The following is a 12,264-nucleotide window of genomic DNA, read 5'->3' on the forward strand; positions in this document are numbered from 1 at the left end:
TGACTAAAATCAGACAGAAATGAAGACTGTAGGCAGGAATGACCATACAAGGACACAGTGAGAAGACGGACAGACAGTGTGTGTGTGTGTGTGTGTGTGTGTGTGTGTGTGTGTGTGTGCTTGCGTGCGTGCGTGCGTGTGGTGTATATGTGTGTGTGTATGTGTGTGTGTTGTGTGTGTGTATTATGTGTGTGTGGTGTATACGTGTGTGTTATATATGTGTGTTGTGTGTGTGTGTGTTGTGTGTGTTATGTATGTATGTGTGTGGTGTGTGTGTAGTGTGTGTATGTGTAGTGTGTGTGTTGTGTGTGAGTGTATGGTATATATATGTGTATAAATGTGTGTGTTGTGTGTGTGTAGTGTGTGTGTGTTGTGTGTGTGTGTTGTGTGTGTGTGTGTGTGTGTGTGTGTGTGTGTGCGCGCGCGCGCGCATGCGTGTGTGCATGCGTGTGCACAGTGGTACAGAAACTTCCTGGACCATAATACTATGCATTCATTTGCACACAGCTTGGAAGTGGTTTGGTAGATACTATTGCCAGAGCAGCCTGCAGTATTTGTGAAGATCATACCATTCCATGCACCAAAGAATGAAAAGCCAGAGGGAACCATACAGGAGGATGTTGTCCAGGTCCCCAGAGCACAGATACAGCTTCTACTCAGATGTCTGTGTGTATGGACCCTGGCCTCTTCAGCCCATGGGCTCCTGCTGTTTTCCTTTGTTTGGGGTAATTTTGTTCTCTTTGTAAACTAGAGAGAGTTCAGCTGCCCTCTGCAGCATGGCCAGGGTTCTGCCAGATAACTCAGGATGCCAGCGTTCAGCTGCCCTCTGCCGCATGGCCAGGGTCCAGGGAGAGGACAGACCACTGTGAGAAGCCGGACGGCAGTTATTTAAATGGAATGAGTTAGAAATACGATTCAGGCTTAGAAGGCATTCCAAAATTAGGAAGACTCTGTCTCTCTACGGGTAGGACAGAGAATTCTGTGAAAAGAAAACAGCTGCCTAGGTTGGGCTGAATGATTCAGAAAACAAGCTGCTTCTAGTAGCGGTTAGAGAATGGGGGATCTTTATTCTATGGTTTGTAAGTCAGAAAGAGCCCGTTTACCCAACTTTCCCTCCAGCCTTTGTACATCACAGGCTAGGACAATGAAGCCAGATTAAAACAGCCACTGCTACCAAGTGACAAACACGTAGGAAACAAGTACCCATGATGAAAGGCACTTTTAATACCATTAAAAGTCCCGAATATTCTGCCGAAGTTGAAGAGTACTGAACCTACAGTGTTTAAACACATGAAGATTCATGTTCATCCTTCAGGGGATACCTTGAAGTGCTATATGAGCATTTCTTTGTTAACTTAGAACTGTATCATGGGGTTGGCATTAAATATAACATATGTCTAAGCCTTAAAATCTAAAATAACTGCCAATAAATTCAGTACTTGGAATCTCTCACACAGCAGGCTTGATGAACACAATTTCCATTTGGTCCAATTCAATAACTAATATTAGGCACTTACCACATGCAAGGTACTGTGGGTAATTCCAATGTAGGCCAAGGATCAGCACTACCTACACTGATACCTCAACCTCAATCTTTCCAAAAAAAAAGAAGAAAAAAAAAAAAAGAAAGAAAGAAAAGAAGGAAAAGAGATTCTCAGTTTATATATCTGGGTCTGAACAATAGCCAGATGCCAACTGTAATATTCAGAGGCTACTGAGTGGAGACCAGAGCAGAAAACAAATTCCAAGGAGAGGGGTCTAAAGAACGTGGTGGTTTTCAAAGGGAGGAACTGAGATCAACACAACTTTTTGAGAAAAAGGAGGAAGACAATTGGATATTTCAGTGTATAGAGAAATATTTAAGACAAACAGAAACTATCATGCTCACATTAAACGGTATAATTGGGAAGAGCTCTGGAGAAAGAATGATTATCACGGCACTTGAGGCCTTTACTTGCACCCCGAGTTAAAAAGAGAAACATGCTCATGATCTAGTGATGCCCATGCGTGTACCACACTTTTCTATCTACTAGGGCTGAATTCACATGCTGAGAAGATTTTTCAGGCTAAGACAGCAAGTATACTCCACGCAAAACACCATGTTGGATCTCTACCAAGCCACCCAAATTACTAACCTAAATAGTACCAGCTTCCCCTTCCTATGCCTCAGTTTCTCCCGTCTGGTAAAAATAAAGAAAGCTAAGTCCTTAGCAGATGGATAACAGGATTAATTATAACACCTTGGGTAGTGCCTGGAGTTCCTCATGGTGCAGAACTGTATAAATAGGGAGGGCAATTAGTGCTGTCCAGACAGGAAAGTAAATATAAAGGGAAATCTTACGTGTGAAATGTCACTGCTCCTACAGTTAATTTACAAAGGCGGTAGTGATTGGTCAGCAAAACCAAGATAAAAGCTTGAAGCAAATCAAATCACTTTTCCTAAGGCATCTTAACTGTAAAACATGAATGAAATGTTTCGACCAAAAAGTATGAATACGAACACAGCAGGACAGACACGTGGTCACAGCTTGTACAGACTTGTCTTCACTCTGGGGTCGCAGTGAGATGGGATGTGCTTGTTAGTTTTATTTATACAGCTCTGACGTTGCTTTCCTTAAATATGGAATGTAGAACACCTCGGAAAGCTCTTTCCCTCCAGAAGGATCCTTTCTATTCACACGCTCTACGCCGTTCCAACCAGCTGTGCCAAGACTGGAGTATCAATAATTGATAACCGGAGACTTCTACCCTCATGTCTTAGCCCAACCTAAGCAAATGGAATCCTCTTCTGACTGTTTGGTGAAGCCAAATAAACACAGAAACCTAATATGTTCGCATCTCCCAAGCACCTACTATGTGCTGACCGCCGTGTTATGGTCAAGAAGCCTAGCAGGCAGGCATTATTTCTTACAAAAAAGAACACTGGGAGTTTGCATAGGTGGTAAGTGGGAAGCTTAGATTTATCCAAAAGTACAAGTGAGATAAATCCCTACTAGATCTCTCCAACAAAACCACCGCCAGTTTTAAAGCACATACACCCGTCCGTATCTAATCTGTAAGAGGCATCACCAAGCACAGAACTCAGGGTGCTGTACGTGTACACTTCTGTGTGGCATTCAACTTCTAATCCCCAAGTCTATCCATAGGTGTTCCCACCTTCACATTATAGCCTGGATGAGGTCAGTTCCTTCTATCACCAGATCATAGATTCTGAAAGGTATGCTCCAAAGGATTACGGTGGAAGCTCTACCTATCCCCAGCCTGGAGATGAATCATCCCCAACTCCCAGTGTCTTCAAAGTGGAGTGTCACTAGCAACTGGAGGATGGCACAGATTAAATCAATCTGATGATACTGTTTGGTTTTAATGATCACTTTTTTAATTTAATAATTTCTTTTAGCTAAGTGTAAGAATCAACTAACTCATTGGGAAAAAAAATACCCCTCCCCCAAGTACTTAATAATGATCTTAACACTGGTTACTGATCCACGATCGCATGTTCTTATCCAGTGAAGTGAATCTAGAGGGCGAGGTACCTTAGCATTGAGGGGACACACAGACAGGGCGCTTCGAAAGAGCCGGTCTTCACTCCGCCACTCGCCACTGCGAATCACACATCTCAGTGCATTGATGAGAAGGATGCCCAGGATGATGGCGGCGACCGGTTTCTGAATAGAGTTGGCAGAGGTCATTAGTGTGCCATACGTGGTGCTTATGGTTCTCTGAGGTAGCATTCTGGGTTTTTCTTTTTGGTGTGTACCTATGTGTGGTGCATGCCCATGAGTGCACAGATGTAAGCACCCACTTGTGCCCATGTAGAGGCCACAGGAGGATGGCACGTGTCCTCCATCCTCACTGTAGACCTTACTTCTTGAGGCTGGCACTGGTTATCTCTGCCAGGCTGGCAGGACAGTGAGTTTCCAGGTTCTCAGCTTGTAGCTCTCAAGCTTGGGGGTTATATGCATGCAAAGCCGTGCCAGGCAGTTTACCTCGGTGCTGAGGTTTGAACTCAGTCCACTTGCACAGCTTTACCCACTGAATCATTGCCCCGGCCCTATGGTACCTTTTTCTTAGTGTGTCTGCTTAGAGTTCCAAATCCAAAGGTCAGCAGCATGCAGTACCCAGCGCTTGGGAGGTAGAGGACACGCTCTGCGACCACAAAGCCCACTCGGAAAAACAAGTTGCTTGCAGGAAGAAAGGGGATCACGAGAAATCCCAAACCCAGAGTGAGGATTCTGGAAGACGAAAAGTATTTACATAGTTGGCTCTTTAGAGACTTCTCAAGAAAAGCACCTTACTTGACATAACAATAAAGACTGATCTTTGTTTCTTGCATTGACTTAGAAGAGATATTTAGCACAGATGAAGTCGTCGGTAGACGGGAATTAGCTGGCAGTGCACAGCAAAGTACTTAGCAGCCAGCACATAGGAAAACCATCCAAACCATGTTTGCCTCAGTAAAGTCAAAAGATTACATTCAACCTGTTCCTTGATTGGTGAACACTCTTCCCAAACAACTCCACAGTGGTTTTTAATGAACCCCCCCCCCCCACACTTGTCTAATAGGGACGATACTTTGTAAGTTTAAAGGAAACTATCTTTTGTTACTATGTCTCAACCAGTTAAGCACAGACACACTTTGTGGTGAAACTCATGTGGAGCATCAACCTCTCTAACTCTCTAATGATGTCATGGTGTAAATGAAGCAGTGAGGTCACATTTGGTGGTTCCTTCTGGGGCCCGCTGCGTCACAATAATTTTGTTTTAAATTCTATTTCGCATATGTAAATGAACTGATTAGGACTGAAGTTTGTTACTCTTTAGAAACATAATTTAAGCACAGGGGTAAGCAAAAGAAAGCATTCATTCATTTTGAGAAATTATTTACTTAACATCACCCGCACTTAGGCTTTGTGGAAACCGTCTTGAGCAGTTTTCATTTTCCTAGAACATGTTTGTTTTCTCCAATTATTTTCTCAATAACCCTTTGCAAAGGATCTTTTTATCTGTTGAAAAAGTGTAGTATATCTTTGGGGCAGCAATATATTTTAAACAGGACAATAGAACGGACCAGCATAGAATCTGCAAAGGCTTCTTTGAAGGGGAGCTGTGAAATAATGGGCCCAACACTTGTCAATTATACTCCCTGTTCTGACCATAAATTACATTTTACCTCCTACAGTGAGGCCCCCAAGTGCTACTTAGGAGGGTGGGAGTGGCCCATGGTAGCCATGCCTACTGCTACTCCAACTTCCCTCCCCTCCACCTTGATTCCCACCTTGTTGCTGCCATAAATTCAGAATAAATATCCTTAGGCACTGAATTTAGCAAAATGCTTCTGAGTGGAAGTTAAAGCTCCATGCTGCCTCTTACCTTCTCTTGCAGCTATCCTCAGAGCACAGGGCTTGGAATATTAGGCCAATTAGGCAGAGCCAAAGTGCTGCTAGAGCAATTACCCTCCAGTCACCAACTGACTTAATGAGGGGGATGCAGCCCATTGACCAATCAAAACACAGCCACCAGGGACACAGCAGCAGCCAGGCATTCAATGAATAGTAGTAATTATAGTTTATGGCCTGTCAGTCAAAAGAAAAACAAACACTTACTTGATGCTGAACTTGAAAGAACACACATATCCTAACTTCACTTCCCAGGCATTCATCAGCTTCTGTTCCAGGAAGCGGTTGTGTAAAAATAAAATACTGCCTATTTGTATTCTGAGCATAGGGCTGTAATCTGTAATTTATTAAATGCATCCAGATTTTAGTACATTAAAGATACAGCCAAGCCAGTGGGCCAGTCAATGCAGGTGTTGGTTATATTTCTGGCCAGGATATGGTTCATTTATATAGGATTACTCAATGCCTCTGATATGGTCAGTGAAGGGCCCAGTGCACCTAATGCTTTAAAATGGAGCTCAGCTCTGAGTATCCTCTCGATTCTCTCTGTAAAGTGCACGGCTAAGGATCTGCGGCTTGAGATCCTTATCCTTAGAAAACAAAACTCTGATGACTGCATTGTGCTACTACATTAGTCTTAATCCAGTGACATCATGGCCCCCAGCAGCAACCAAAATGGGGTCAGAGAGCACGCCAGTAAAACAGACGTCATAATAAAGGGGGCCTCTTTTCCTTCTTTTCATGAAAGGAATTATGTTGGGCCTCTCTCTGTGGGCCTGAATCCACAGATTCAACAAACCTAGAATTTAACCATATACTGAAAATATTTGTAAAAGAAAAATTCCAGAAAGTTCCAACACCCAAAGCTTGAACTTGCTGAGGGGTGAGCGCCTCCCTTAATCACACAACAAAGAACAGGCGCTGTGTTCCGTGCAGCGTGAGGCTGGAGACAGCTTTGAGCATAGGGGAGATGTGAACAGGTTAAACATAAACACTCTTGGCTTATCAGCGGGACTCCAACACCCCGGGATTTTAGGATTGGGGTTGGAGGACTCCTGGAACTAATTTCCCATGGACACCAAGAAATAACTACATGAAAAACCAACCCACACCCTTCCTATCAGCATAATAAAAAGTTGGCTTTATTATAGAGGAACCTTGACAACAGCAAAACATGGATGTATCTACTTATTAGGGACTTGTGGATGTGGTGGTGGTGGTGGTGGTGAGGATGAAAATGGAGAAGATGGGGTGGATCTCAGCCTTCCTAATGCTATAACCCTTTAATACAGTTCCCTCGGGTTGTGGTAAACCCCATCCATAAAATGAATAAAATAATTCATTGCTACTTCCTAACTGTACTTTTGCTAGTTATGAATCGAAATGCAAATATGTTTCCCAACTGTCTTAGGATAGATACCTGTGATGGTTTGCATATGGTTTGGCCCAGGGAGTGGCACTATTAGAAGGTGTGGCCTTGTTGGAGGAAGTGTGTCACTGTGGGGTGGACTTGGAGACCGTCCTCCTAGCTGCCTGGGGATGCTCAGTCTGTTCCTGGCTTCCTTCAGGTGAAGATGTAGAACTCTAAGCTCCTCCTGCACCATGCCTTCCTGGATGCTGCCATGCTCCTGCCTTGATGATAATGGACTGAACCTCTAAACCTGTAAGCCTGCCCCAATAAATGTTGTCCTTTATAAAACTTACATTGGTCATGGTGTCCGTTTATAGCAATAAGACCCTAACTAAGACAACACCCCTATGAAAGTGTCATTTGACCCCAAAGAGGATCATGACTCAAAGGTTGAGAACTGCTAATCTATAGTTGGGTAAAGAAGATAACTGAAAAGAAATCCAGGCTCAATACTTACCCTAACCAACACACTGTCAGCAAAGGATGCTGGGTTGTCCACCTCAGTAAATGCCGGTGGGCCTGTTCCCATGATTTTCCAGCGTATATAAAGCATAGTGGAGCCTCCAATGGTGAGCAGGGCCATTCGGAAGAGGAGGCCTCCATTCTTGAGCATGCCGGTGCTCTGAAAGGACACCACAAAGTTCCTGCTGTTGAAGGTTTTCAACTTAAGCATAGCATTAAGTACTTAGGAGGTTGAGACAAGGGGGTGGCCATCTTGGTCCATACAGTCTGCCTGGGGGCTATGCAGAATTCAAGTCCAGCCTGGGCAACTTTGTAAGACTAGTTCAAAATAAAAAGTAGGAGGGCCTGGATTTAATTCCCAGCACTGCAAATGAAGTAAATATACCAAGCCCATGTATTCTACCTCAACCATTTTGACACAGTGCACTAAAAAGTTGCCTACCTTAGAATTGAAATCACAGAAAAATACTTGGAAAACAGCATTTTAAATCCACTGCTACCTGACATTTTTCATGTCTAGGCTCCCGATAAAGTATTTGACTCACCTCTAGTGACTTGTCCTTACGCAGGACTTTCCGGACAGCTACCAGAATGTCGAGTCTGCCTATCACCAGGATATCGAACACAGCATTCAAGCCCTAAGAATCGAAGACTCACAGTAAGACTGGAGAGAGCCTGGCCCTGACAGAAATTAGTCACATTTTCATTATTTAACCTAGACCAGAAATTTGAAGTTGACTGTGGACAAACTCCCAGGTTAGGAAGAGCAGCCACATGTTTAGATGAACTCAATCCACAGTGGGACTCCACTACCAATAACCTAGTGAGTCCCTAGCAGTAATGATCCTGCGGCCTACATTTAGGAGCACCATAAGACTGAGGATAGCCAAACTCTGGAAAGGTCCCCAGAAACCTGTTTTTCCTCCAACCTCCTGTCTATAACTGAAACAGAGAGGTCATACTACCTGGGCAATGATTAAACATAACAAGAGAAGACGGCCATCAGTCCTGCCAAACCAGTCCTGTACATAAATAAACTCCAGTGGGCTGACTGAGGCTGGTGAATGGTGCAGACAGACGTCCCTCTCTCTCTGGAGGAGGCCAGGATCTCTCAGAGCCCTGATTGTTCACTGGTGTTTTCTGCTCGATGGACACACTGCTGGAATCTATCCTCAAGTGTGAGCTACAGAGAGATTCCGAGGTCAGGTTAGGTCAGGTCAGGTCAGGTGGGTGGGGTACAGAACGTGGGGAGAAGTGAAGACTCTTCTGGAACTTCAGTTTAAAAGCTAGACTCTCTTCTCTTTGTGTCCCCTTACTGCCAGCTGTGACACCGCTGTCTAGGGTAACTCTGGACATAGCACATAAAATTCTCATGTTGTACAAGCAAGCCTCTTCAGACACCATGCAGAACTGCCTGCTCCAGTTAGCTGAACAACAATGACCTGAGGTAAATTGTGGCCCCACCTACACTAACAGCTCCTATGCCCACGGTAACGGTCAGGCTGCTTTGACAGCTTTTCAAGGTATAGTTACACCTTGGATCTAGTCTTTACTTTGTGGATGGCTTTCTGTAAATGTCACTTTGGTAGGCACTGTCATCTACTGGGATCCCTGCCCAGTCTGCATAAAGGAGCCTGAACATCCACAGTGTATCTGGCGAAAGCTGCCCCTGTGTGACTGGGCTCTTTTAATATGGGGTTCTGTAGCAAAGAAGATCAGAAAACATCAGAAGCCAGTGGTAATTTGTGGTTTTCAGAGCAAGGATGACACCCCTGCTTAACTCTCTCCCACAAATGCTAGGAGTCACTAATTATCCAATTCACAGGCCACTGCCGGGTTAAACATTTCAAAGAATCCTGATTTTATTCACTAATGTGACACCCATCATACATGGGTCACAGAAGACCATCTCTGCTCAACTGTGAACTGTTCTCCAGAAGGCAGGAACTCTCTTGTCTGCTGTTCCTACCTTCTCGTGCTGTTTACTTCTCTGCCTGGAGCTGTGGGACTGTCCCTGAGGGGAATACAGTGATTGGGGAGGGGGAGACTGAAGGCAAATTCAAGATTGGTACTCATTTCTCCAAGTTACAGGCAGCATCAAAATGCTCATCATAGATTATTTAAATCCAACCTAATCTTCAGTGCTTCTAATGTTAATAAATTCTGGAGCAACCCGCAAAGCTGGCTAAGTGGTAGTTCTATTCTGCAGACCTGGGGAGGGGGCAGGGACCCTGAGTTAACAAGCTCTGGGATGCTACTGGTCCTTAAGCCACACTTTATATTAGTATCAGGTTTCAGAGCAGTGGTCCTCACTGGAAGAGCTGTGACAAAGCTGCCTAGCAACCTCCGCAGGCATCATAAGACAACTGAGGGATTCTTATTGGCTTCTACCGGCCACAGGGGAAGATGCTGCTCTGTGTCTACAATGCACCCAGTACTGGCCTGCCACAGGAATCAGCCCACTTATTAAAACACCCACAGTGATAAAGTTAAGAAAAACAACTGAAGTCAGAAACTCAGGCTGTAGCCTAGGCTAATTAGGAACTTGCTTTGTAGACCAGGCTAGCCCCAGACGTGCAATCATTCCAACCCAGTCTCCTGAGGACAGGGATTATAGATTTGAGCCACCATGTCTACTTCAAAAGTTACTGAATAAAAAACTAACTCAGGAATCTTGAGTATCTTAATTATTATTATTTTTTTTTACTTGTTTCACATGCATGAGTATTTGGCTACACGTGTGTGTATGTACCACACTCATGCATGGTGCCCTTGGAAAGTCCCTCGGAGGTGCCAGACACAGGTGCTAGGAACTGAACCCGGTCTGCATAGCAGCAACCAAGTGGTTTAATTGCTGAGCCATCTCTAGCTTTAGACTTAAGTGTCTTTACATAGGAATTCTTTTTCATATCCTAGCTTGCCGACTTCTGTCTTACAGACGGGACTCAATAAAACCACGAATCTTTGCTTTGAGTTGTGTCTGACTGTTCCTCTCTCCCAGTTTTAGTCAACTACCACATTTCTTCCCTTTTTTGGGGGTTGGGGGTGGGGGAACTTATATCCTTAGTTTCACAGTTTTCCTATAATGATACAAGGCCAAAAAAAGCTTTATGGGAGGAGGAGGGAAGTGGGCTTTTTAAAGTGTCTCTGTCTCTCAGATTCAACCCCAGTCTCTATTCAGAGCAGACCTAGAAGTGGTGTGCCTACCTGCTTAGGGAGCCCTCACCTGCCTGCTTTAGCACTAGTCATAGAGGCTGTGACACAGCATAATACACTCAACACACAGCTCAGTAGCATCCACACGAGGTGCCATTTAATGCCTGGTTCTCTCTCCCATTAACAGACTCATGAGAATTGGCTCCATGAGCACGGTTTCACTTAGAGTTTACCAAACAGAATGTCGTTCCCCATAATTTAAAGACAGTGAGGGCCATACATGTCCTATACATACAAGCAGGCTTCCATTCCCAGAATTGTAAAATAGAAAGAGCCTTCTAGAAAATTTATTTGGGCGGACGAGCATGTTGTCCTTGGTGTGCGTATGGAGGTCAGAGGTCAACTAGTTAGTCAGTCCTGTCCTTCCAATCATGTGGGTCCCAAGGATCAAACTCAGATCATCAGACTTCACCTTTACCTACTGAGCTATCTCACTGGCTCCCACATGCCTTTTTAAATACTAGACTAACTAGGTCAAGGCTTCTTAAACTATGGGTAACAACCCCATGTGAGACTGCATAATGCACTGTGAAAACCTAGCAACCTAAGTTTCTGAATACACAATAACCAGAAATTAATCAAAATCAAAACACACCATGACTCTTAGGTGCATTAAGGGTTCACTGTACAACTCCACAGAAGCCTGGGTTCTGAACACAGAGCATGCATTCCTGGTACACCGTGCACAACTGTCGCACCACGCAATGCCTGGAACACCTGTTATACAGTCTCTTTGAATACCAAGTTCTCTGCTCTCACTGAATCATAATGGTTTAAAGGTGGAAGATAAACACTTTTAATTTTTCGTACTATCATTCAAAGACATTTAAGTATCAAATTAAGTGTTTTGCTGGATTGGATTTTGTTAGGCAAAAATGCACATCCCTCTCATAGGATGCAAAATTTACTTTGTTGAATAGATGGTAAAAGATTATGGTACACCAAAGGATTGCTTTAAAATAAGTTTATGACTCACCATCAGTAAGTGATTGGTTTTTAAGCCTATCTTTATATTCCTATAGTACACATACCCTGGGTTGTATAAAAATGTCTTAGGTAGAAATAGGCTGTGAATGCACAAGGTTGAAGAAGCCTGGGGCTGAGGATTCAGATCAGTGATGCGATCAATGCTTGCCTAGCAGGCATAAGGCTATAGACTCACAGAAGCAAAAACGAGCCCTGAACTAGCACTGTTGATTGGGTCAAAGTATCTCATGTCTCATTTTTGGGTGAGACAAAGAGACAGGCTTCTGGAGGCTGGCAAATTTCCTTGTTGTATGCAGGACTGGTAACTGTGAGAGTGTCCCAGGAAACTGGACCATTCTTTTACCTATTCTTAAGGGACCACCCTACAAGGAGGAAACATGCCCCTCTCACTAAGAACTTCCCAAAGATCAATTCACACCATTCACTACTCATAGTCAGAAGAACCCATCAATTCTCTATCTGAAACACTGACACTGTGGCAGGCAAGACCACTGACCCAAGGCTAAAACCTCAGACTGGTGATGGCACACAGAAGCAGAGGAGGCCATGGGAGTGGGATGGCCCATAGTGCCCCTCTTGGAGGGAGTGGATGAATACAAAAGACAGGCCCTATCTGTGTTTGAGGTCTTACCAGCACGGTGACTCCTTGCTCTTTGCACAGCATGGCCACTGCTCCCAGAAAGATACTCAGCAATACCCAGAAGGTGGAAGAGTGTGTTCCCTCCTTGTTACCTGCTGGTGAGTAACAAACACATAAGTCAAGTTATAAGTTCCATCTTGCTAGCACCA

General features: G+C 44.1%; 1 protein-coding gene across 7 annotated transcripts in view; it reads right to left on the reverse strand.

The window, feature by feature from the left end:
- Window positions 1-12,264, reverse strand: part of Tmtc4 (transmembrane O-mannosyltransferase targeting cadherins 4) — a 56,432-nt gene that overhangs the window by 14,190 nt on the left and 29,978 nt on the right. For 4 of the 7 annotated variants that reach the window (XM_006252523.5, XM_039093206.2, XM_039093208.2 and 1 more), the window contains 6 exons: window positions 12,107-12,210; window positions 7,818-7,910; window positions 7,268-7,432; window positions 5,374-5,576; window positions 4,064-4,235; window positions 3,537-3,668 (listed from right to left, as the gene is read on the reverse strand). In XM_006252523.5, coding sequence (XP_006252585.1) covers window positions 3,537-3,668; window positions 4,064-4,235; window positions 5,374-5,576; window positions 7,268-7,432; window positions 7,818-7,910; window positions 12,107-12,210 — 869 coding nt within the window. The remainder of the gene's footprint in view (window positions 1-3,536; window positions 3,669-4,063; window positions 4,236-5,373; window positions 5,577-7,267; window positions 7,433-7,817; window positions 7,911-12,106; window positions 12,211-12,264) is intronic. The other 3 variants (XM_039093207.2, XM_006252524.5, XM_063274179.1) reach the window with 1 other exon arrangement.

This window comes from Rattus norvegicus, chromosome 15 (assembly GCF_036323735.1).
Source record: "Rattus norvegicus strain BN/NHsdMcwi chromosome 15, GRCr8, whole genome shotgun sequence".
Lineage (NCBI taxonomy): Eukaryota > Metazoa > Chordata > Mammalia > Rodentia > Muridae > Rattus > Rattus norvegicus.